At 39.3% G+C, this 23,446-nt stretch overlaps 2 protein-coding genes across 7 annotated transcripts in view; one reads left to right on the plus strand and one right to left on the minus strand.

Moving 5' to 3' along the window:
- Window positions 1–23,446, minus strand: part of FRMD5 (FERM domain containing 5) — a 315,205-nt gene that overhangs the window by 92,065 nt on the left and 199,694 nt on the right. The window contains exon 1 of one of the 6 annotated variants that reach the window (XM_034994204.1): window positions 14,639–14,697. The exons of the other annotated variants lie outside the window; for them this stretch is intronic. The gene's annotated coding sequence lies outside the window, so the exon portion shown is untranslated. Of the gene's footprint in view, window positions 1–14,638; window positions 14,698–23,446 lie in introns of those variants that run through there. 6 annotated transcript variants of the gene reach the window in all.
- LOC118003309 (MICOS complex subunit MIC26-like) lies at window positions 5,610–6,290 on the plus strand. Its single transcript, XM_034994206.1, has one exon. It carries the CDS (start codon window positions 5,610–5,612, stop codon window positions 6,204–6,206), a length of 597 nt encoding a protein of 198 aa, XP_034850097.1. The 3' UTR covers window positions 6,207–6,290.

The following is a 23,446-nucleotide window of genomic DNA, read 5'->3' on the forward strand; positions in this document are numbered from 1 at the left end:
CTATAGGCTGCCATCCCCCTGATTCATACATTGTTGGTTCATCACGTTCTTTCTAAACCATCTTTGGAGGGAGAAAACTAACCATGACTTTGGCTGTTGTGTGAGAAATGGTCCTCCTGGCATTGGCTACCTGATTCTTGATTGGTGTGTACGGTGATGTGGGCCTGTAATGATAAGGGTGTCTCTTATGAGGGAAGGGATTTTACTTAACAGGCACTATCATTCATGTCAGTGCCCACAATCTTGCAAGTTAGCAGGAGAGCCTTTACCCTCCCTGGGAGCCAAGTGGGAGAGTCTTGGGAGCATAGAAGAAATTGAATTGGTCTATTTTGGCCATGCCAATGAGCATCTTTGGCCTCTCCTCATCTCACCTCATCTCTGTGGATTGACACCATGGAAAACAATCTCCTTTTTTAAAAAAAATTTTTAAAAATTTTTTATTGTTATGTTAATCACCATACATTACATCATTAGTTTTTGATGTGGTGTTCCATGATTCATTGTTTGTGTGTGTTTTTTTTTTTCAGAGGTTTTGTTTATTTGATAGAGACAGATAGTGACAGAGATAGCAAAAGAGAGCACAAGCAGGAGGAGAGGCAAAGGGAGAGGGAAAAGCAGGCTCCCCGCGGAGCAGGGAACCCAACGTGGGGCTCAATCCCAGGACCCTGGGATCACAATCTGAGCCAAAGGCAGGCGCTTAACGACTGAGCCACCCAGGCGCCTCTGTTTGTGTGTGTTTCTTAAAGATTTTTCCATGTGGCTTCTAAGATACCATTCTCTCCGGTCTATTTCAGACTCTCTTTTCTATCCCTTAAATGTTGGTGTTCCCCAGGGTTTTTTCTTCTAATCTGTTGCTTTGTTCTGTGATGTCTTTCTGGGATTTCCCATCCAATTCTATAGCTTCAATTGCCCCTATAAAGAGATGACCCATCTCCCTCCTGAACTCCAATTTAGTTAATACCACCACAGGCAATGTTTTCCTCATTCCACATATTCTTTAAAAAGAAAGTTTCAATTTTTTCATTATAAAGGTAAATCACATTTACTCTTGAAAGATTAATGAAAGAAAATAAAAGTAATTCATAATTCCCACACATATTTTTTGTCTTACTATATCCTCATACAATTTTCTTCCATCTCAAAATATTTTTGTCTTTTCTTTTCTCCCTCTCTCTTCAGTCAACTTGTAAACATAAAAATGTTCCAAATTATAGCTGGTGTACATAAGAGCAGATCTAGTTATATACTGGTTTCAGTGAATGTGAAATCAATATGCCTTGAAGCAAGGATAGACAAAATATTAGTGAGTTGGGTATGAAGCCCCTGAAAAATATTCAAAAGCCTACTTCAACAGCACTCTAAAGCTTTCCATTTACTTCCATATCAGCCTCTGATAAGGTGGTTTTCACTAAACACTACATTCAAAATTTTATTTTTTTTTACATTCAAAATTTAAAACACTGTATTATTATTCAATTATTACTCAATTATTTCCTTTATTTTTATTTTTTTTATTTTTTTATTTTTTATTTTTTTTATTTTTTTATTTTTTTATTTTTATTTTTTTTTTAAGATTTTGTTTATTTATTTGAGAGAGAGAATGAGATAGAGAGAGCATGAGAGTGGGGAGGGTCAGAGGGAGAAGCAGACTCCCTGCCGAGCAGGAAGCCCGATGCGGGACTCGATCCAGGGACTCCAGGATCATGACCTGAGCCGAAGGCAGTCGCTTAACCAACTGAGCCACCCAGGCGCCCCTCAATTATTTCATATTGAGTTTAATTTTTACAATCTGTACTGTAACTCATTTTCTTTGCATCACAAAAGCACAGTTCATCAATTATACGATGAGTTAACTGTTTTGTGGGCTAACCTAAAAATCTCACCACTATTTATTTATTTAATTAATTAATTAATTTATTTATTTATTTATTTATTTATTTAAAAAGATTTATTTATTTTAGAGAGCAAGTATGTGGTGGGGAGGGGCAGAGGGAGAGGGAGAGTCTTAAGAATACTCTGCACTGAGCACAGAGCTCTATGCAGGGCTCAATCCCATGACCCTGAGATCGCAACCTGAGCTAAAACCAACAGTTGGGCACTTAACCAACTGCACCACCCAGGTACCCCTCTCATCACAATTTATAATATTATTTCTCTGGATAAATATATTATAGGTTTCTATGAACCAATGTAGAAATTCTAAACCTATGTGTAAGTTGGGGAAGTTCCTGTACTTTCAGAGGGCTGTGGAAAATGATGGTATTTATTATTATATCTAATTCCATTTAAAAACTTTTATATGATCCCAACTGAAGTTTTAGGGACCATCCTTTATATCATCAGCCCTATTCAAACTACCCATTTGGTGATCTTTATTTTTTTCTCCATAATTTATATTGATAATCTCCCTTTGAGATGGGGTAAGGGAATGTTTGCCATGACCAGATCCTGACTCCTAATCCTATCTTTCATCTACCATTTACTGTTCCTGGAAGATTTATGTTTCCTAGAATTCAGAGAATCTAAGCAAGTTGAGAGCTTGTAGGATGTGACACTATTTCTCTTTCCCCCTTTTCTCCTTCTATCCTCACAGTGCCACACTTACTAATGTATAGCTGAAGATGTATTCTCTTGTCCCTTAAGATTTTCTTCTTCAGTGCTGTTCCTTTTCTTTCTCGAGATAGTAACTCATACATATTGGGGATGCCCTTAGCATGCCCACACAAATAAGAAAAGCAAACCACGTATGTTATTCTCCATGAATTTCAAGAGTAAGGGTAACATGTTCCCATCCACAAATGCCTTTACCACAATGGGAAAGAAGTGGACTTTAGATATGCCCTCTTTTATACAATAGGTTTCCCCTGAAGAATAAGTTAATTAGAATTGAGCAATTTAAAATGCACTAAGAAAAATGGAAAATACTATAAACTATGGTTTCTAGGAATGCACATTTTCTGATAAAATTACAAAAAGAAAAAAAATGCAAGGAAGTGATTTGTATAAAAGTCAGAGTAGTAGTTACTTATCAGGGAAAGGAAAGGGCTACATAGATGGGGCTTGTGAACTGGGTGGCAAAGTTCTATTTCATTATCTAGGTGATTATTTTAGTGCAGGCTACTATAACAAATTACGATAGACTGGGTGGCCTAAACCACACAGATTTATATCTCAGTTCTGGAGGCTGGGAAATTGAAGATCAGGGTACCACGATGGTTGGGTTCTGGTGAGAGCCCTCTTACTGGCTTACAGATGGCTGTCTTCCTGCTGTGCCCTCATATGGCAGAGAAAAAGAGAGATATCATCTCTCTGTGTCTCTTCTTATAAGGGCACCAATCCTGTTTATGAAGGCTCTACCCTCATGACCTAATTACCCCCCAAAGGCCCCACCTTGAAATACCCTCATACTGGGGATTTGGGCTTCAACATACAAATTTTGGGGGAGACACAAACATTCAGTCCATAGTTGTGGTTTTCACTTATAATAATTTATTAAGCCATTCATTTGGCTTACATGGTTTTCTGTATCTGTGTTTTATAATAAAAAGTTTTTAAAAACTGTTCTTGGTTTTTAGATAAAACATATGTCAACTTTTCTTACCTTTAAAACAAAAAGTTCTTTATCTCTCACTCTATTGAATAACATGGCTTTTTTGTATGTAAAGGAAGATGGAAACTGTTCTCCAAATAGCCAATAAATAAACTTTTGCTTTTGAGGGCAATACACTGTATCATTTGCCACTACAGAAACTACTTATACAAAGGGTTCAGTTTGCTTCCCATGGCATGTTCATTCAGCTCCTATAGCCCTGGGCTTTTGTAGGTAGATATTGGCCCATAATGATTTAGATTTATTCCCAAGAGCAGTAGACCACTCAGTCAATTGTTGAGGCAAAGGAATGGGACTTGAACTCAGCTTTCCATGGCTTAAAAGAGACAGCATTCTTCCAGATTCAAAATAGTTTAGTCTCCATGGATTGGAGCAGGGATTGGGGAATCTGTAAACAAACATCACCATCATTAATGACCAGAAGAAACCCAGGCAGTGATACACAAAACTACTGGATGATTTCCTTCTCTCCAGTACAGAAAGTTCAAATGGATTGTCACGAGGCATTAGTGAAGATGCTCTGAATATTTTTGTATATTTTCCGTTTCACTAAGAATTTGTGGACTGATCTCTGCTCACTCTCACCCACTGTTCTTTACAAATGTCAGGTAAGCCTGGAAAATGTCCCAGATGGTCAAATAGTGAGATAAGGCAGAATATCCCTTATTCAACAATAACACAGGTGTTAGGCAATGATTTGAAAATCAGGACTTGAAGGACAAGGTCAATATCCAATTGGAGGAAAGAGTATTTAGGGTAAGGGAAGCAGAAAATGTCAGATTATGGTTGAATTCCAACTCCAATGAACTGCTCAGAATCCCAGATGTTCCATTTGAATTCCTCCCGTTGCCACTCTGAAATACTAGTCTATAAATTTAATTGGTTATAAGCATGATTTCCTAAGATGCTTGTTTACTCTTTTCATGTAGTATCATATTGCTTTTAATAAGGTATTCAAACCCTACGAAGTATGTTTCCAAAAAAAATCAAAGCTAATTGACTACACTTAACACTTAAGTGCTTCTCTAAGTCAATAAAACCCGCCTCTGCTTAAGTATAACAGGATCTCAACTATCTCAGCTCCTGTAATAGAGAATTCTCCCCTCCATTCTTGCAGAAGTCCTTCAGAAAATGGACAATGCTGACTGGGTATAAGAGAAAACCTTTAGATCACTGCTATTGGAAAAACAAATGTGTCCCTCTTTAGGAAGAGTTACCATTAGTGAAAATAACTCATTATCTCTATCTCTTCTGGTTCCCCATTAAGTCTTTATTATCTCCCTACTCACCTCCTAATGCTTTTTTGGCCACCACTGAAGTTTATTTGGTCCCTTAAATGCTTTCTTGTCTCTGATTTTAATTATAACTTGGTCCTGACTCTCAATACTTCCTGGCTTGTGCTGCTCCATCTTTCCACTCTGATACTCTAGTCTCTTGACAATTTTCACCCTTACATATGAAACAAAGCAATCACTGTAAACATAAACACCCAAACCATACATCAGAAATCAGAGTCTTCTTGAGCTTAAGACTGGTTCCCAGTTGGAAGCACCATAGAAGACTGAAAATATATGCTATTTTAATGGAGGAGAGAGATTCAGTAAAGCTAAGGCTGGAGCTGATCCTGGGCAGACACAGTGGGTTGTGGATGGTGCTCATTTTCGTGTATTCATCATATGCTATATATAAGAGGCATTTATTTATTTCTTCAAAAACATTTATTGAGCACCTACTTTGCCAGGTGCTGTGCTTGTAGCTGCAGATTAGAATAATAAGCAAAGTGGTATAATCTCTGCTGTCTTTGAATTCAAAATAATAATCCACAAGTTTACCAATCCTCAGATCTACATGTAAGTATTATAAAGGAAAATGGCAGGGACAATAGGAGAGCAATAATGAGGGAGATCTGACCTAGTTTGGGGTTTTGGGAAGGCTTCTGAGGAAGTGCTCTAATGTGAGGGAAGTACAGAAGATACCTAAGTGGACCTCTGCCAGCAGCATGTTCAAGGTATTTCAGAGGTCTGTGGGGCCAGCCAGCCTGAGTCTGCTCACCTTCAAAGTCTATGCATCACCTAAAAAAGACTCACCTCACAAAACTTCTGTGAAGGTTAATGAGCTTTCACTCTACTCCGTCCCTGAGGGTCAATCTAAATATGTGGAGGAGCCAAGGACCCCACTTGAAGAAAGCATTTCACATCTCCGATGTTACTGCAAGCCATATACAAGTTGGTGTCAAGAAATGTACTCACAAACTAAGCCCAGGATGCAGAGCTTGGTTCAATGGGGGTTAGGCAGCTATGAGTATCTCCAAAATGCACCTCCTGGAATTTTTCCAAGACTTGGTGTTATTGGTTTTGCTGGCATTGTTGGACTTCTTTTGGCTAGAGGTTCAAAAATAAAGAAGCTGGTGTATCCACCTGGATTCATGGGACTTGCTGCCTCTCTTTATTATCCACAACAAGCCATTGTATTTGTCCAGGTCAGTGGGGAGAAATTATATGACTGGGGTTTACGAGGATACATAGTCGTAGAAGATTTGTGGAAGGAGAACTTTCAAAAGCCAGGAAATGTGAAGAATTCACCTGGAAATAAATAGAATGCTCCATGCTCTGCCCATTTTAATCAGTTATAGGTAAACACTGAAAACCCCATGCAGTAAACCAGTATTTCTACAGAAAAATGGCAGAGAAGTCAGTACTGAATATAGTAAATTGGCTTTCTTCTTCAGGACAAACTATATTAGGCTTCTTTGTTATCTTGGGTGATGCCATACTGCAAGCGGACTAATTGGAAATCCTTTCACCTAGAGATAATGTCTAGCCTTAGAACCCCTCGTTCTCAAGTTGCTATTTATGTACATAATTAAAATTCCAACTTAAAAAAAAAAAAGAAGATACCTAAGTGAAGGTAGGGTGGATGGAAGAGCCCTCTAGACAGATAAAAAACAGATATGCAAAGTCCTTGAATCAGAAAGGAATGAGGCACATTCAAGGAACTGGAAGAGCAGGATAGTTGAGTGCAGAGTGGGTCAGATGTGGAATGTGGGGAAGAGACAGAGGTCAGATGGTGCAGAGCCCTGGAGACAATGTCAAGGATGTAAAATGTTATCCTAAGAGCAAAATAAGCCACTGTAAAGTTTTTAAGCAAAGGAGTGGCAGAATCAGACTGTGAATGATCAAAAGGGCATAAGATTACAGGAAGGAGTCTAGTTCCGAGGCTCTTTCAATGGCCCTGGCAAGAGATGAGAAATGAATGGATTTGACTGTTGTTTAGAAAGTAAAATGGATAGGACTTGGTGATGGAAAAACCATGAAGAGTAATGAACAGGAGGCTCATTCGGTAGATGTAAGTCCCATTTACTGAGATAGTGCTTGTCTAAGAATTCTTCTCTAGAGAAGATAGGGGAAAAAACATTTTCTCTTTCTTTGCAGAAATAGAATCACCAACTAAAGCTTATACAAGCTTTAATGAATGTCATTAACTGTAAGATTGGGTGAGGTCTTAGAATCATCTTGTATTCTAGACAAGAAAGAAAATTATCTTACAGTAGTAGAAAAGATAACTGATAAGGATGTCAGAGAACTTTATAAAATGCCATATAATTAATCTGATTAAAGAAAGCATAGATCTCAAGAATTTTAAAGTAGTGAAGAAAAGCTTTTAGAGAAAAATTAAATGCTTTTATATAGAATGAAGCCAAGACACTACAGCTTTTAACCTTTTTTTTTTTTTCCATCCATTACTGTTTTTCTGTGGAGAAAATGAAAAAGAAGCACCAGAGGGTATCTTAAATTTTCTGGAAAGGCATCACTTATGGGAAAACCTGGTAATATTAACCTAGTTCTCACTAAATGTTATGAAGAAAGTCTCTGACAGATACCATTTTGTAACTCTTGAACAAGGGACCAGCTAAAAATACCAACTTGAGACTGAATTGGTCTCTGCTTAGGCAAAGCCATGGACTAGAAAATGACAGAAAACTGCAGGTGTCTAAATATAGCATGCAAACTGTGGATTATCTAAGACAAGACTACTGAGGATTGCATAGGATTCACAGAATTGGGGGGAAAGCCTCCTGGTCCCATATACAGGGAAGCTGCCAGCAGTCCTTGCTTTCTTTTTGGAGGACTCAATTTTTATACTTCACTGGAGGAGAAATGGAATTTCAGTATCCCCCCCTAAGAAGTTCTTAAAGAATGCTTTGGTTTTTCACGAATTATACTTAAGTGGTGTTTTTTAAAGAAAGAAAACAGAAAAGAAAAAGAAAATTATTATCTTACAATAGACTTCTGGTATGTTTCCTGAAGAACAGAAAGTAATGTTTATTTATCAGGGTATATGATTTAAGATTTAAAATATTTATTAATTGATGCTAAACTTTACTTGGAAAGGTAAAACTAATTTCAAAAAGAAAAAAAAAGAAACAAGATTCACTTGTAAACTTAATTTCCCAAAGTTTATTTTTCAAATCTTCTCTTTTTTTTTTTTAAGATAATCTTTCCCTTCTCATTACCCTGGGAATGGATGCATCTAAACATAACCAAAACAGGTGCTTTCTGTACACTTTTGTCCTAGTCTTCAGGGCAAATCTTAACCTAAATCAATAATGGGATTTTTTCTGTATCTTCTTCATAGGGCCTTTGACTATTTTAAAAAGAGAATGCTACTATGAAAGGTACTCATGGATCTTTATGTCTCCAGTCTATAGCCTAGATAGGACTGTCTTCATCTCTTAAAAGAATTTTCGGAAAACCTGAATCACGTAGAAGATTTTTTTACATGTAAAAAAATCATGTAAAAGGCAGGAGTAGCCTGTCACTTCAATAACTTCATAGCACAGGTCTATAGTAATGGCTAAGCTAGTGAAGTCTGAATAAATCAGAGATGAAACATACCAGGGACATGGAGAAAATGACACTGGAGGACTGATTCAGATAAGAACCAAGCAATGACAATGGCAGTCTGTACAGGAAATCCACTCTCAGGGGAATTAGGTGTGACTTTAGAAGCTGAATTGTATTTATTCATCACTTCTGATATAGCTAGGAAAAGGCAAAAACTACCTAAAATGGGGAAAGTCACTATACTAAGGACCACACTCACTAGGCTCAAGTCTGTGATTTGCCTATACAATCAGTCTCAGAAACATTATGTTTGAGGTAAATACCCCTGCAGAGTATCAGCTGGATAATGAAGACCATCCTTCCTAATATCCTGTTCATATAAGACTTCTTTCTTCTTTTATCTCTCGAACATTTAAAGCAGACTTATTTTAAAATTCCTTTCAGATTGCTCTATTATCAGCAGGATCTTGGTTCTTCTATCTGCAAATGGTTTTGTTGTTGTCTTCTGTGAGCACATGTCCAGTGAGAGCTGCCTTTTATAAGACTCTTCCTGGTGCCCTGATTTCAGAAGTTACCTGAATTGAGAGGCTGTGAGGATAGGTTTTTTTCCTAGTCCTTAGACCAGTTTTCATGTTAGATTTCTTGGCTTTGGGCTTATGCACTTTACAAGTAGTATAAATTTGGGCCCCAATTCTAGGTGTGGCTTAGATTAGGACTCTGATTTTTCAAGGATGACTCTTTTTTCACCCAATGTCTATATGGGCTGCCCAATTCTGTGTCCCATTTCCTGGCCACTGAGTGGACTATTCCACAGAATGGACAGTCCCTTCTGGCCCATGGCTTTAGGCAAGAAGCTCAGGTTCATCTCCTAGCCACTCATAAGGACCTATTGTCTTAATTCCAGCCACTTGGGGACACATTTCAAATTCCTTATTCTCTTCAGTAGAAAAGTAGTGATCTGGTTTTCCCCAATCAGCTGTAACAATGCCATCCTATCTCCTCCAAAAGTCTGTCACAGTCACCAAAATTCACAACTGCCAAGTCACTAAGATTTCATATTTCATTTAAAGAAGTCTGAAAATGTTTTTAGGTGCAATATGATGCAGTCAAAAACCACATTGGCCTGGGAGTCCAGAGACCTGCGCTCTTGTCTAAGTCTAGCCCTAAATAAGCTGTGTGACTAAATTTGTTGTTCATTTTGGGTTTCAGGAGAGAAAAAGAAGAATTTGGAATTGAAACAGAGAGGGACTCTTTCAGCTCTAAAATGCCACGATTCTATGAAATACTATCTTTCATCTTCTGGAGCCTCATGGGAGGCCATAGTGTGGTGCAGCATTTGCTTGAGAGAAGGTGAGGATAATTTATAAGGAAGTCCCTGGATCCCAGCTTCCCAGGATTATGCAGCTCCTCCTTCTTTAAAATAGCTACAAGACACATTAGCATTTCAAACTCTGTTGCCTGTGACAGGTGATCTCAGGAAGATTAGGAGGTAGACAAATTCTGTTTTTTGTTTTCTTTTTTTATGTCAGGCTCAGTAAGTAAACATTAACAGTTTGAACACACTATTCACCATTCCCTATTCATTTTTCATGAATTCATACAACATATCAAAGGGATAATATGCTCTACTCATTTTCCTCTGCCAGCAAACCTGAAAGCTAGAGTTGTAGTTTAGTTGTAAGAATATCTCATGGAGGTGTGGACTTGGAAGATGGTGGAAGAGTAGGAGGACCCTAGGCTCACTCTGTCCCACAGATACAACTAGATAACCATCAAATCATCCTAAATACCCCAGAAATTGACCTGAAGACTGGCAGAACAAACTCTACAAGTAAAGGTAAAGAAGAGGCCACCTCAGTGAAGGTAGGGAGTGCTGAGATATGATTTGGGAGAAATGGATTGTGGCTACTATGGTGGGGAGAGAGCCATGATCACAGAGAAGGGCAAGAGACAGACTAGCACACAGGGGAGCACATGAAGAAAAAGAATCCCCATAGCAACTGGCATGGGAAGCGAGAGGGCCTGAACATCGTGAGTTCTTGTAGTCAGTGGGGCTTAAAGACTGGAGTTTTGAAGGTCAGCAGGCATGGCTGAGTAGAGTCCCAGGGGCATTGCACTACTCTTGGAGAGAAGGTAAGGAAACAACCCATAGACATACAGTGTGGAAACAGTGATCTGAAGAGCATCTGGGACACACAGTGGGGAGGTTATTTGCTCATCTCAGAGTGCATCCCAGAGAGACAGTATTCACAGAGAGACCCCTCTAGGAACAAAGGAACTAGCTGGTGCCATTTCCCTCCCCCACCCCTCAGCATAAGCACAGAGCCACCTGTGGGAACCAGCGCAGTGCCAACACTTACTACCTAACATGCTTATGCCAAGCCTGCCCTCCCATGCTCTGGTGGAACCATCTCTCCCAGTCATGTTTGCCTCAGTTCCGATGTGGGGGCCCTCTCCCCCAGAAGACTGGCCCAAACCCCCACTCAACACCACATCTCCCAACTAGGGAGTTTTGTGGAGCCTTGGTTCTGGTGGTGGTGGTGACAGGTCTCATTTCACAAGCAGACCAGAGCACACCTGTTAAAACACACCACATTCAGGCCAGAGACCAAACACTGTTCACAACAGGAAAAGAGCACCTCTGCAGATGAATAGCCTGAAGGATAAAGCAGCCAGGACACAACAGCAGAACACACACAGCACACACTGGAGATACTCCTGGAAGCACCAGGCCCTGGGGAACAGGGGACACTCTACTGCAGAGCACTACAGGACCTCTCCTTCATAAAGCCATTACCCTCAAGAACAGGAGACAGAGCTGACTTTTCTAACACAGAGAAACAAGCACACAAACAGACAAAATAAGAAGACAGAGAAATTTATCCCAAATGAACGAACAGGACAAGGCCAAGGCCAGAAAACCAAGGTAAACAGATATAAGTAACATACCTAATGGAGTATTTATATTTTTAAAAGATTTATTTATTTATTTGAGAGAGAGCACATGAGTGGGGGGAGGGCAGAGGTAGAGGGAGAGAATTTCCAGCAGACTCCCCACTGAGTGTGGAGCCTGATGCAGGGCTTGATCTCACGTCCCTGAGATCATGATCTGAGCCAAAATCAAGAGTTGGATGCCTAATCGAATAAGCCACCCAGGCGCTCCAATCTGATGGACTATTTAAAACAATGATTATAATGATACTCACTGGACTTAAGAAAAGAGTGGAAGACATCAGTGAGAACTTTAACACAGAGATTAAAAAAAAAAAGAACCAATTAGAGGTGAAGAGTACAATAAATGAGATTAGAAACACACTTGATGCAATGAATAGCAGGCTGGAAGAAGCAGAGGAATGAATTAATGACCTCTATAGAAGATGGAGTAATGGAAAATAATCAAGATGAACAAAAGAGAAAGAAAAGAATTATGCAAAAATGAGAACAGACTTAGGGAACTCAGTGACTCTATCAAATGTAATTTCACATTATAGGAGTCTCAGAAGAAGAGAGAGAAAAGAGGGCAAAAAATTTATTTGAAGAAATAATAGCAGAAAATGACCCTAATCTGGGGAAGGAAACATATATCTAGATCCAGGAGGCAAGGAAAACCCCCAACAAAATCAACAAAAGCAGATACACACCAAGGCATATTGTAATTAAATTGGCAAAATATAGTGATAAAGAAAAAATTTTAAAAGCAACAAGACAAAAGAAGACATTAACTTACAAGGGAAACCCCATAAGGCTAGCCGGTGACTTTTTAGCAGCAATTTTCCAAGCCAGAGGGAATGGCATGATATACTCAAAGTGCTGAATGGGGGGTGGGGGGGTGACTGGCTAGTTCAGTTATAGAGCATGTGATTCTTGATCTTGGGGTCATGAGTTCAAGCCTCATGTTGGGTGTAGAGCTTACTTAAAAAATTATTCTCTTCAAAGCGTTGAACGTGAAAAATCTGCAACCAAGAATACTCTATCCAGCAAGGCTATCATTCAGAATAGAAGGGGAGATAAAGAGTTTCCAAGACAAACAAAAACTAAAGGAGTTCATGACCACTAAACCAGCCCTGCAAGAAATATTAAGGGGACTCTTTGAGTGGAAAGGAAAGATCAAAAATGACAGTATGAAGGTAAAAAACACAAAAGCTGTAAAAATGAATATTTCTGTGAAAAAAATCAGTCAAGGAACTCACAAAATAAAAGGATGTAAAATATGAAAACATATACCAAAAACATGGGGAGGAGAGGAGTAAAGAATGGGTTTACACTTAAACAACCATCAACTTAATATAGACTGCTATATGCAGAAGATGTTATATACAAACCTAATCGAACCATTCATCAAAACCCACTAATAAATATGCAAAGAATAAAGAGAAAGAAATCCAAATATATCCAAATACATAAAGAAAATCAGCAAACCATGAAAGACAGAAAGACAAGAAAGGATTAGAGAAAGTCTTCTGAAACAACCACAAAACAAATGATAAAATGACAAGAAATACACATCTATCAATAACTTTGAATGTAAATGGCTACATGCTCCAATCAAAAGACAAAGAGTGACAGAAGGGATAAAAAAAAAAAAAGATCCATCTATAGGCTGCCTACAAGAGACTCATTTGAGACCTAAAGACACCAACAGATTGAAAGAGAGGGGATGGAGAAACATCTATCATGCAAATGTAAGTCAAAAGAAAGTCAGCATAGCAATACTTGTATCAGACAAAATAGACTCTTTTTTTTCTTTCTTTTTTTTTTTTTGAAGATTTTTTATTCATTTATTTTAGAGAGAGAGAATGAGAGACAGAGAGCAGGAGAGGGAAGAGGGCAGAGGGAGAAGCAGACTCCCTGCTGAGCAGGGAGCCCTATGTGGGACTTGATCCCGGGACTCCAGGATCATGACCTGAGCTGAAGGCAGTCGCTTAACCAACTGAGCCACCCAGGCGCCCTTTTTCTTTCTTTCTTTCTTTTTTTTTTTTTTGGTGAGTAAAGCAATAGAAGTTTATTAAGTGAAGATACTGAAAAAGCTCTCAAGAGTAAGAGGGGTCCCAACAGGGTTGCCAATGAGCGCCTTTAGTGTTGGTCTTTTATAGAAAGCTAACCAGAGAACTTAAATCCTTTTAACATCTCTATTGATAACCCTTCAATGGCTTACTTCCTTTTTAGGGGCTGGTCATTCTTTCTTAGTCACAGGTAATTATCATAAAGACACCCACCCCACACAACCCACCCCACACACCTAGGGCAGGGCCTCTAAAACAAAGACTGTAACAAGAGACAAAGAAGGACCCTATAAAATAAACAAGAGGACAATCCAACAAGAATATATAATAATTATAAATATTTATGCACCCAACATAGCAGTACCCAAATACACAAAACTGTTAAACAAAGGAACTAATCAATAATCATACAATAGTAAGGGACCTTAACACCCCACTTATATCAATGGATAGATCATCTAAACAGAAAATAAACAAGGAAACAGTGGCTTTGAATGACACACTAGACTAGATGGATTTAACATATATTCAGAACATTCCATCCTAAAACAGCAGGATACACATTCTCTGCAAATGCACATAGAATCTTCTCCAGAATAGATCATATATTGCATACAAAAATACCTCAACACCTGTCAGAATGGCTAAAATTAACAACACAGGAAACAACAAATGTTGGTGAGGATGTGGAGAAAGGGGAACACTTTTGCACTGTTGGTAGGAATGCAAACTGGTGCAGTCACTCTGGAAAACAGTATGGAAGTTCTGCAAAAAGTTAAAAATAGAACTACCCTACGACCCAACAATCACACTACTGGGTATTTACCCAAAAGATATAAAAACACTGATTCGAAGGGATACACACACCTTTATGTTTACAGCAGCATTATTTACAATAGCCAAGTTATGGAAGGAGCCCAAGTGTTTATTGATTGATGAATAGATAAAGAAGATGTGGAATATTATTCAGCCATAAAAAAGAATGAAATCTTGCCATTCGCTATGACGTGGCTGGAGCTAGAGAGCATAATGCTAAGTAACATAAATCAGTCAGAGAAAGACAAATACCATATGATTTCACTCCTATATGGAATTTAAGAAACAAAACCTAGCAAAGGGGAGGAGGAGAGTAAGACAAATCAAGGAATAGGCTCAATTATAGAGAAGAAACTAATGGTTACCTGAGGGGAGCGCCGGGGAAGGGATGGGTGAAACAGGTGATGGGGATTAAGGAGTGCACTTGTCCTGATGAGCGCTGGGTGATGTATGGAAGTGTTGAATCGTCATACTGTACACCTGAAACTAATATTACATGGTACGTTAACTAACTGGAATTAAAATTTATTTTTATTTTATTATTATTATTTTTTTAAAGATTTTATTTATTTATTCAACAGAGAGAGACACAGCGAGAGAGGGAACACAAGCCCGGGGAGTGGGAGAGGGAGAAGCAGGCTTCCCGCCGAGCAGGGAGCCCGATGCGGGGCTCGATCCCAGGAACTTGGGAGCTTAACCTGAGCTGAAGGCAGACACTTAACGACTGAGCCACCCAGCCACCCCTGGAATTAAAATTTAAAAGGAATATCTCATGGAAATAAAAAAATAGGCTTCACAGAATAGTATAACACTACCTCCTATGTCCCCCCCCCCATCTTCTTCCTCTCCCATCAGGCAATGTGTGTAGTTACACAAACAAGCACTGTGTGCAAATCAAACGGTTACCTAAGCACATAAGGGGCAACATCTGGGGCACCAGTTGGCAGGCACAGAGCAGGCACCAGAACAGGACTGAATTGAGGCTCCCAGAGCTTCCTAGGGCCTATAGCACCTATTACCTCAAAATCCTTGCCACAACCACTGTCCCCTATGCTACGGAGAACCTTATTTGAGCATCTCTTCTCAAAAGTTAATCCACAGATACACTTAAACCCAGAAAGAAAAAAAATAAAGATCACTGTAGGATAACTTGAAGATGATGGTCAATGATTTTGATTGCATCCTATATGATGGAAGTTAGTTAGGAAGAGTACTAGATTCAGAATTTGGAAATCATGGGTTCTAGTGTCCTCTCTGCCTGTAACTATGAGACCATGGCCAAATGACCTAGCAACCCTGGGTCTCAGTTTTTTTCATTTACAAAATGAGCTGGTTTGACAAAATGATCTCTAATGCATTTGTCAGTTCTAAAATTCTATTAGTTTATGATAAGGTTTCTAAGAACTAAGAAAGCATGGTTTATGTTAGAGACCAGTCCCAGCTAATTACAGGAAGAACATTCAAAAATATTGATGCCAGGCCCCACCCTAGACCCTTACAAGGCTTGGGAAGTGGTTTGGAAAGCTCCTCAGAAGGTCCTGATGATAAACCAGAACTGGAACCACTGGTCTTAAGCTAACAGAATACTCTGGACTGTTTGACCAAAAGGATAATAATAAACTGGCTGGGTCAACCTCAGAGGTAATCAGCAACTGACATTCTGTGGGGATAATTAGTATTCACATTAGTGAATGGAGAAATGTTTATTTAATTTGCAAATAATAGTAAACTTGGGAGGGAATCAGTACTCCAATCTTAGAAATGGAAGGAGTGGCTGGAAACCAATAGTATAAAGATCAAAGAGGGAAGACTCAATACAGTGCCCCTGGAGAAGAAAGAAAAACCTCACTGAGGTGAAGCTGGCAAGGCTATAGGTCAGAAAAACACCAAAGTGTCAGAGTGGATAACAAACTGACCAGGAACCAGAACATTAGCACTGGACCTAGGGCTACATGTAGGAATTGAATAAGGCCATCCTTACTTTGGTTCTAAAATGCAAGAATTTCAGTTACAACAGTTTAAATAACACCAGGCCTCCAAGAACAGAGTTCAAATTTCTTGCCATGGCATAGTACTGTGAGTAACTACATAAGGCACAAATTTCACTGCTAGCTCTTCACTGCATAAATAATAATGGCAGTAACAGATGTGCATCATCATCAATGACAAATTGCATCACTTCGTTCTAAGTCTGTGGTTGACTGCACTATGCATCTGTTATTCAGTTCACACACAAAACACCCAAGTGTCTAGTGGGGCTGTGTCCTTGTCTTCCAATGATAAACCCCAAAATGGACAATCGAAAAAATGGAACTGGCCAACGAAGATGAATGTGCAGCAAAGAAACAAATAGTGATAACGCTGGAATGTAAACAGAGTTTAGAAGAAATAGTGAGCTGTGGGATTGTGGACGCTGCGGCTATTCGAGAGGCTCTAGATAAGCACCAGAGGAACTTTGTGAAGGCAAGCCAATCAGCATAAATGAGTAAAGTGGCTGTGATGAAAAGTATGAAAATGTCCCAGGGGGAAGTGATGCTGGCAAAAAACTTCACATTAAACGAACTCTTGGAGCTATTTCAGACATTGAAAGCACAAAAGATAAAATGTTGGAAGCTGATCCAAGTTAGAAAGGAGTGTGACAATTCACCAAGGCACAGAGAGGATGTTTGCCCAGGATTGTTAAGTTCTAGGAAAGGAAGTAAGTAAGCACTGTTCAAACTACTCTGGATAAGTTTCTTTTACAAAGAAAGAAAATACTTTAACTCTTAAGGTTTTAAATTATAGTATCCTAGCATTAGTTTGACCATGTTCTTTCATTTCTCTATATATTTATAACCAAGAGGAATAGTATTTTAAATGTTTTGACACACACTACGTATCATGATTTTTCCATTGATTATTAAGATCACATGATAGAGTTTCAGCTTGCATGGTTATTTTTATGGTCATACTACCATGCAAAGCAAAAACTGCTGGTATTTAGGAGTCATGGGTGAGTTTCTCATTATACTAAGTATTTCGGTTTAGACATTACCACCAAGGACTGACATGGAGAACTCAAAGATGATAAAAATAGTAAGAGGCTGAAAAAACAGCCAAACAAAAATGTGTAAGGAAATTGAGAGATTTTTGTAACTGAAAAGAAGGCTGAAGTGGGAATTTAACTATGGCTCACTTTCAGTGACTTTTACATAAGGGATACCGACTAGTTGTTATATACCTCCACTAAAGACTGAACAACTAAAAAACAATTTTATTTATTTATTTATTTATTTATTTATTTATTTTAAGATTTTATTTATTTATTTGAGAAAGAGAAGGAGCAGGGGGAGGGGAAAAGAGAGAGGGAGAAGCAGACCTCCACTGAGCAGGGAGCCCAACATGGGGCTCCGGGATCATGACCTGAGCCGAGGGCAGATGCTTAACTGACTGAGCCACCCAGATGCCCCAAAAAACAATTTTAAATGCAATATAATGGATCTGGGTTAACTGAAGAATGAACTTACAAACAGTGAAAAAGGTATCATATATCAGAACATTTTCAAAGAGAGCTGTGTGATTTTCTTTCTGGAAGTCCTAAAATGTAGAATCAGTTCTTATCCATGGAATGATTTAAGTTTTGAAGACAGGCAATGGAAGATGGACTATACAACCTTCCAAGGTCTCCACCAGAGCTAAAATACTATGATTTATTTATTTATTTATTTATTTTGACCGTTGTGGGACTTTATCTTACCCTAAGCTGCCAATTATTTCTGAGCACTGTACTTAAATTGTTCTTTGCTTTGTACCTTTGGCTTTCTTTGTCCCAGATCCTCTCTAGTTAAAGGGCATTATATTATGGAGTAGAACTCTGATGGGAAAGCAAAGCTGCAGAACAACACTGTCTTCTGTGAGGTTCTATGATGGGGACTGTAGTACCTTTGATGTACACAGCTTCCACAGCATCAGTGCAACCATACAAATCAGCCCTGATGCCTGGGACAGATCTTTCTACTGCTGCATTCTGTGCACTCAGACTGGCACTGCTCCAGAGCCCCGGCATGGTTCTGAAGCATGGATACTCATTACAAAAATCCACTGCCAAACCACGCTTATGAACACCCTCCCAGGACAAGGCATTTATAGTGAGGACACATAGGGACCTTGTGTGTTCTCTTCAATACTGACAATTCTTGAGCTATAATCCAGACAATTGTTGCCACAAGAAATCCACAATCTCATCACCACTAAGAATTATCAGGGCCACAAGGTGAGGGAATACTTGATATTTTTAAACAGTACACTGACCTGTTCTCTATTCTCTCATTCTCTGCCCCCCATTTATATATTAGCTCTGCTCAACTTGAGACACACTCCAATATTCTTCAGAAGATGGCTCAATAATGTAATCTCTAATACAGTGCAATGTCCTAGCCTTGCATCCTTCTTCCATTTACTAGATTTCCAGGGAGGAAAAAATGAGATAGACAAAACCCAAACCTTGACTGCCCATAACTCCCAACAAAATTAAGTATGTGAGACACAGAAGCTCATTAAACTGTAAGTTACTTGAGGATAAGGTGTATTCCATTAAAAAATACTACTGGGAATAGAATATTTGCTTTCTGTTATAAATTTGGATTTAGAAATAGAGATTACAAATATTCTCCATTATTAAGTCTCACACCAGAATTGAAATCTGTTCTTTCATCATGCTTCTAATTGGAGATTGTGAATTTTATTTTCATCTGACTTGTAGTTTCACACTTGAGAATTATCCATACAGCAGAAATAGCAAATTTTGATTGGGCATTCTTGAGTATGGCCAGTTATTTATTTGATGGGGAAGTTGTGAATTCTTAAAAGAAAAAAACACTTACAATAACAATAATACTTAATTTTTACCAAAGAGATGTTTCAAGGGGCACCTGGGTGGCTCAGTCAGTTAAACCTCTGCCTTCAGCTCAGGTCATGATCCCAGTGTTCTGGGATCAAGCCCCCAGTTGGGCTCTCTGCTCAGCAGGGAGCCTGCTTCACTCTCTCCCTCTGCCTGCCACACATCCCTGCTTGTGCTCTCTGTCAAATAAATAAATAAAGTATTTTTTAAAAAACAAAGAAATGTTTCAGCCTATTCCTATCACATGTGTACAACCTTGCTTCAAATTCTGAGGCAGGCATCTCTACTTACAAAGACAGGACAACACTGATCAGGCAATTCATTCTTTCACAATCTCACAGAAGAGTCTACTCGGAGGATGGGAAAACAAGATCATCTGAAAATTACTGTAAACTGAAATAAAACAGTAACTACCATCATCTGACCTCTTTTTTGATCAAATTTGATTAAAAAAATTTTTTAATTAACATATTATTTGTATCAGGGGTACAGGTGTGTGATTCATCAGTCTTACACAACTCACAGCCCTCACCATAGTACATACCCTTCCCAATGTCCATCACCCAGCCACCCCAACCTTCACACCCCCCTCCACTCCAGCAACCCTCAGTTTGTTTCCTGAGATTAAGAGTTTCTTACTGTTTGTCTCCCTCACTGGCTTCATCTTGTTTCCTTTTTCCCTCCCTTCCCCTATGATCCTCTGTCTTGTTTCTCAAATTCCACATATCAGTGAGATCATATGAGACTTGTCTTTCTCTGATTGACTTACTTTGCTTATTAGCATAATACCCTCTAGTTCCATCCACGTTGTTGCAAATGGCAAGATTTCATTTTTTTGATGGCTGCATAATATTCCATTGTGTGTGTGTATGTATGTGTGTATATACACATACATATACATATATACCACATCTCCTTTTTTTTTTAAAGATTTTATTTATTTATTCATGAGAGACAGAGAGAGAAAGAGAGAGAGGCAGAGGGAGAAGCAGGCTCCCAAGGAGCAGGAAGCCCGATGCGGGACTCGATCCCAGGACCCTGAGATCATGACCTGAGCCGAAGGCAGACGCTTAACCATCTGAGCCACCCAGGCGCCCCTATACCACATCTTCTTTATCCATTCATCTGTTGATGGACATCTTGGCTCTTTTCATAGTTTGGCTATTGTGGACATTGCTGCTATAAACATCAGGGTGCAGGTGCTCCTTCAGATCACTACATTGTATCTTTGGGGTACATACCCAGTAGTGCAAAGTCCTCAACTTTTTGAGGAACCTCCATACTGTTTTCCAGAGTGGCTGCACCAGCTTGCATTCCCACCAAAGTGTAGGAGGGCTCCCCTTTCTCCGCATCCTCGCCAACATCTGTCATTTCCTGACTTGTTCATTTTCGCCATTCTGACTGGTGTGAGGTGGTATCTCATTGAGGTTTTGATTTGTATTTCCCTGATGCCGAGTGATGGTGAGCACTTTTTCATGTGTCTGCTGGCCATTTGGATGTCTTCTTTGCAGAAATGTTTGTTCATGACTTCTGCCCATTTCTTGATTGGATTATTTGTTCTTTGGGTGCTGAGTTTGTAAGTTCTTCATAGATTTTGGATACTAGCCCTTTATTTGCAAATATCTTCTCCCATTCTGTCGGTTGTCTTTTGGTTTTGTTGACTGTTTTCTTTGCTGTGCAAAAGCTTTTTATCTTGATGAAGTCCCAATAGTTCATTTTTGCCCTTGCTTCCCTTGCCTTTGGCGATGTTTCTAGGAAGAAGTTGCTGCGGCTGAGGTCGAAGAGGTTGCTGCCTGTGTTCTCCTTTAGGATGTTGATGGATTCCTCTCTCACATTTAGGTCTTTCATCCATTTTGAGTCTATTTTTTGTGTGTGGTTTAAGGAGATGGTCCAGTTTCATTCTTCTGCATGTGGCTGTCCAATTTTCCCAACACCATTTGTTGAAGAGACTGTCTTTTTCCACTGGACATTCTTTCCTGCTTTGTTGAAGATTAGTTGACCATAGAGTTGAGGGTCCATTTCTGGGCTCTCTCTTCTGTTCCATTGATCTGTGTGTCTGTTTTTGTGCCAGTACCATACTGTCTTGATGATGACAGCTTTGTAATAGAGCTTGAAGTCCGGAATTATGATGCCACCGGCCTTGCTTTGCTTTTTTAACATTCCTCTAGCTATTTGGGGTCTTTTCTGGTTCAATATAAATTTTAGGATTATTTGTTCCATTTCTTTGAAAAAAGTGGATGGTATTTTGATAGGGATTGCATTAAATGTGTAGATTGCTCTAGGTAGCATAGACATTTTCACAATGTTTGTTCTTCCAATCCATGAGCATGGAATGTTTTTCCATTTTTTGTGTCTTCCTCAATTTCTTTCAGGAGTATTCTGTAGTTTTCTGAGTACAGATCCTTTGCCTCTTTGGTTAGATTTATTCCTAGGTATCTTATGGTTTTGGGTGCAATTGTAAATGGGATCGACTCCTTAATTTCTCTTTCTTCTGTCTTGTTGTTGGTGTATAGGAATGCCACTGATTTCTGTGCATTTTATAACTGATTTTATATCCTGCCACTTTACTGAATTCCTGTATGCGTTCTAGTAGTTTTAGGGTGGAGTCTTTTGGGTTTTCCACATAAAGCATCATGTCATCTGCAAAGAGTGAGAGTTTGACTTCTTTGCCGATTTGGATGCCTTTTATTTCTTTTTGTTGTCTGATTGCTGTGGCTAGGACTTCTAGTACTATGTTGAACAGCAGTGGTGATAGTGGACATCCCTGCCGTGTTCCTGACCTTAGGGGGAAAGTTCTCAGTTTTTCCCCACTGAGAATGATATTCGCTGTGGGTTTTTCATAGATGGCTTTTATGATCTTGAGGTATGTACCCTCTATCCCTACACTGTGAAGAGTGAAAAAAACCCAATTTAGATTCTTCCAGGTAGTTAAGGAAGAGGCAAAAACTTCTCCTGAGGCTGCAGGGTCTCGACTGCCTTCAGCTCAAAATAGTCCACATGGCAAAGTGGCATTTTGGAGAGGCTTGTTCTGAATCTCTTCACTAGCCTTAGGTAAGATTCCCCTGAGAGGCTCCTTTCTTCAGTGTTGGCCCTACTTGGGATCATGGCTACCCCCCCACCGCCGCATCAAAGCTGCAGGCCCTTTGCTACCTAGACCCCTTCCCACTCAAATCTCTGTCCTCACCTTGCCCCAGTCAGGCTAATGTTGAACATGTAGTATCAGGATTGGCTGGACCAACACTAAGGATAGTCTCTGTTAAATGTGCCCCCACTCTCACTTCACTTTTCCCTAATTATCCCCTTCAGTCAAAGTGAGAAAATGTCCAGGATAGCTGATACTTAATTTGAGTTTTCTTTCACTGCTGAGGGAGAAATTCCCATTTGGCCACCCAAGGATGAACCATAAGGAGAGGTTGTTCCTGGCAATGAAGCTGGAACTCAGAACACATTTTCAAAAAGAAACATTTTTATATATGGCAGTTAGTTTTTATTAGTTATTTACTTTCAGAACAGCATAGGCCTATACTTCATTTATTTGTTGATTCATTAAATCATTTGTTCACGCACTAAGGACACAAATCACCACCACTAGATTAAGTCCATTACTGGTCTGCAGAACCTAACCATTATTTGTAGCATTGAATCTATAAGAAAATATTACTGATTAACTTTGGAAATATACTTTTTTCATAATTTAGGCATTGCCAGTAATGATAGCCTTGACACTGGCTTTTGAGAAAAGTTTAAAAGTTGACAATGTAAACTGCAAAGTATTAACTTAAAAAAAAAATCAATGTGTGGTTTTCATCATGAGAATGAATTTTTTAGAATATAATCGCTAGCCAGTAACCAATAGTGTTTTTTGTTTGTTTGTTTTTTTTTTTTTTTTAAGATTTTTTTATTTATTTGCGAGAGAGAGAATGAGAGACAGAGAGCATCAGAGGGAGGAGGGTCAGAGAGAGAAGCAGACTCCCTGCTGAGCAGGGAGCCCGATGTGGGACTTGATCCCGGGACTCCAGGATCATGACCTGAGCTGAAGGCAGTCGCTTAACCAACTGAGCCACCCAGGCACCCCAACCAATAGTGTTTTAAGTGAACCCAAAAGATTATTGTTAAACCTGGATTAATTTATATACCCTGAAAGTATATATCCTGGGCGCCTGGGTGGCTCAGATGGTTAAGTGTCTGCCTTCGGCTCAGGCCATGATCCCAGGGTCCTGGGATCAAGTCCCGCATCGGGCTCCCTGCCCCTTGGGTAGCCTACTTCTCCCTCTGCCTCCCTCTCTTTCTCTCT

This window comes from Mirounga leonina, unplaced genomic scaffold, assembly GCF_011800145.1.
Source record: "Mirounga leonina isolate KUSES-001 unplaced genomic scaffold, KU_Mleo_1.0 Mir_91, whole genome shotgun sequence".
Classification (NCBI taxonomy): Eukaryota; Metazoa; Chordata; class Mammalia; order Carnivora; family Phocidae; genus Mirounga; species Mirounga leonina.

Bases quoted from the DNA above. Each gene is read 5' to 3' on its own strand.
- LOC118003309 (XM_034994206.1), top strand. From the start codon at position 5,610: ATGTTCAAGGTATTTCAGAGGTCTGTGGGGCCAGCCAGCCTGAGTCTG.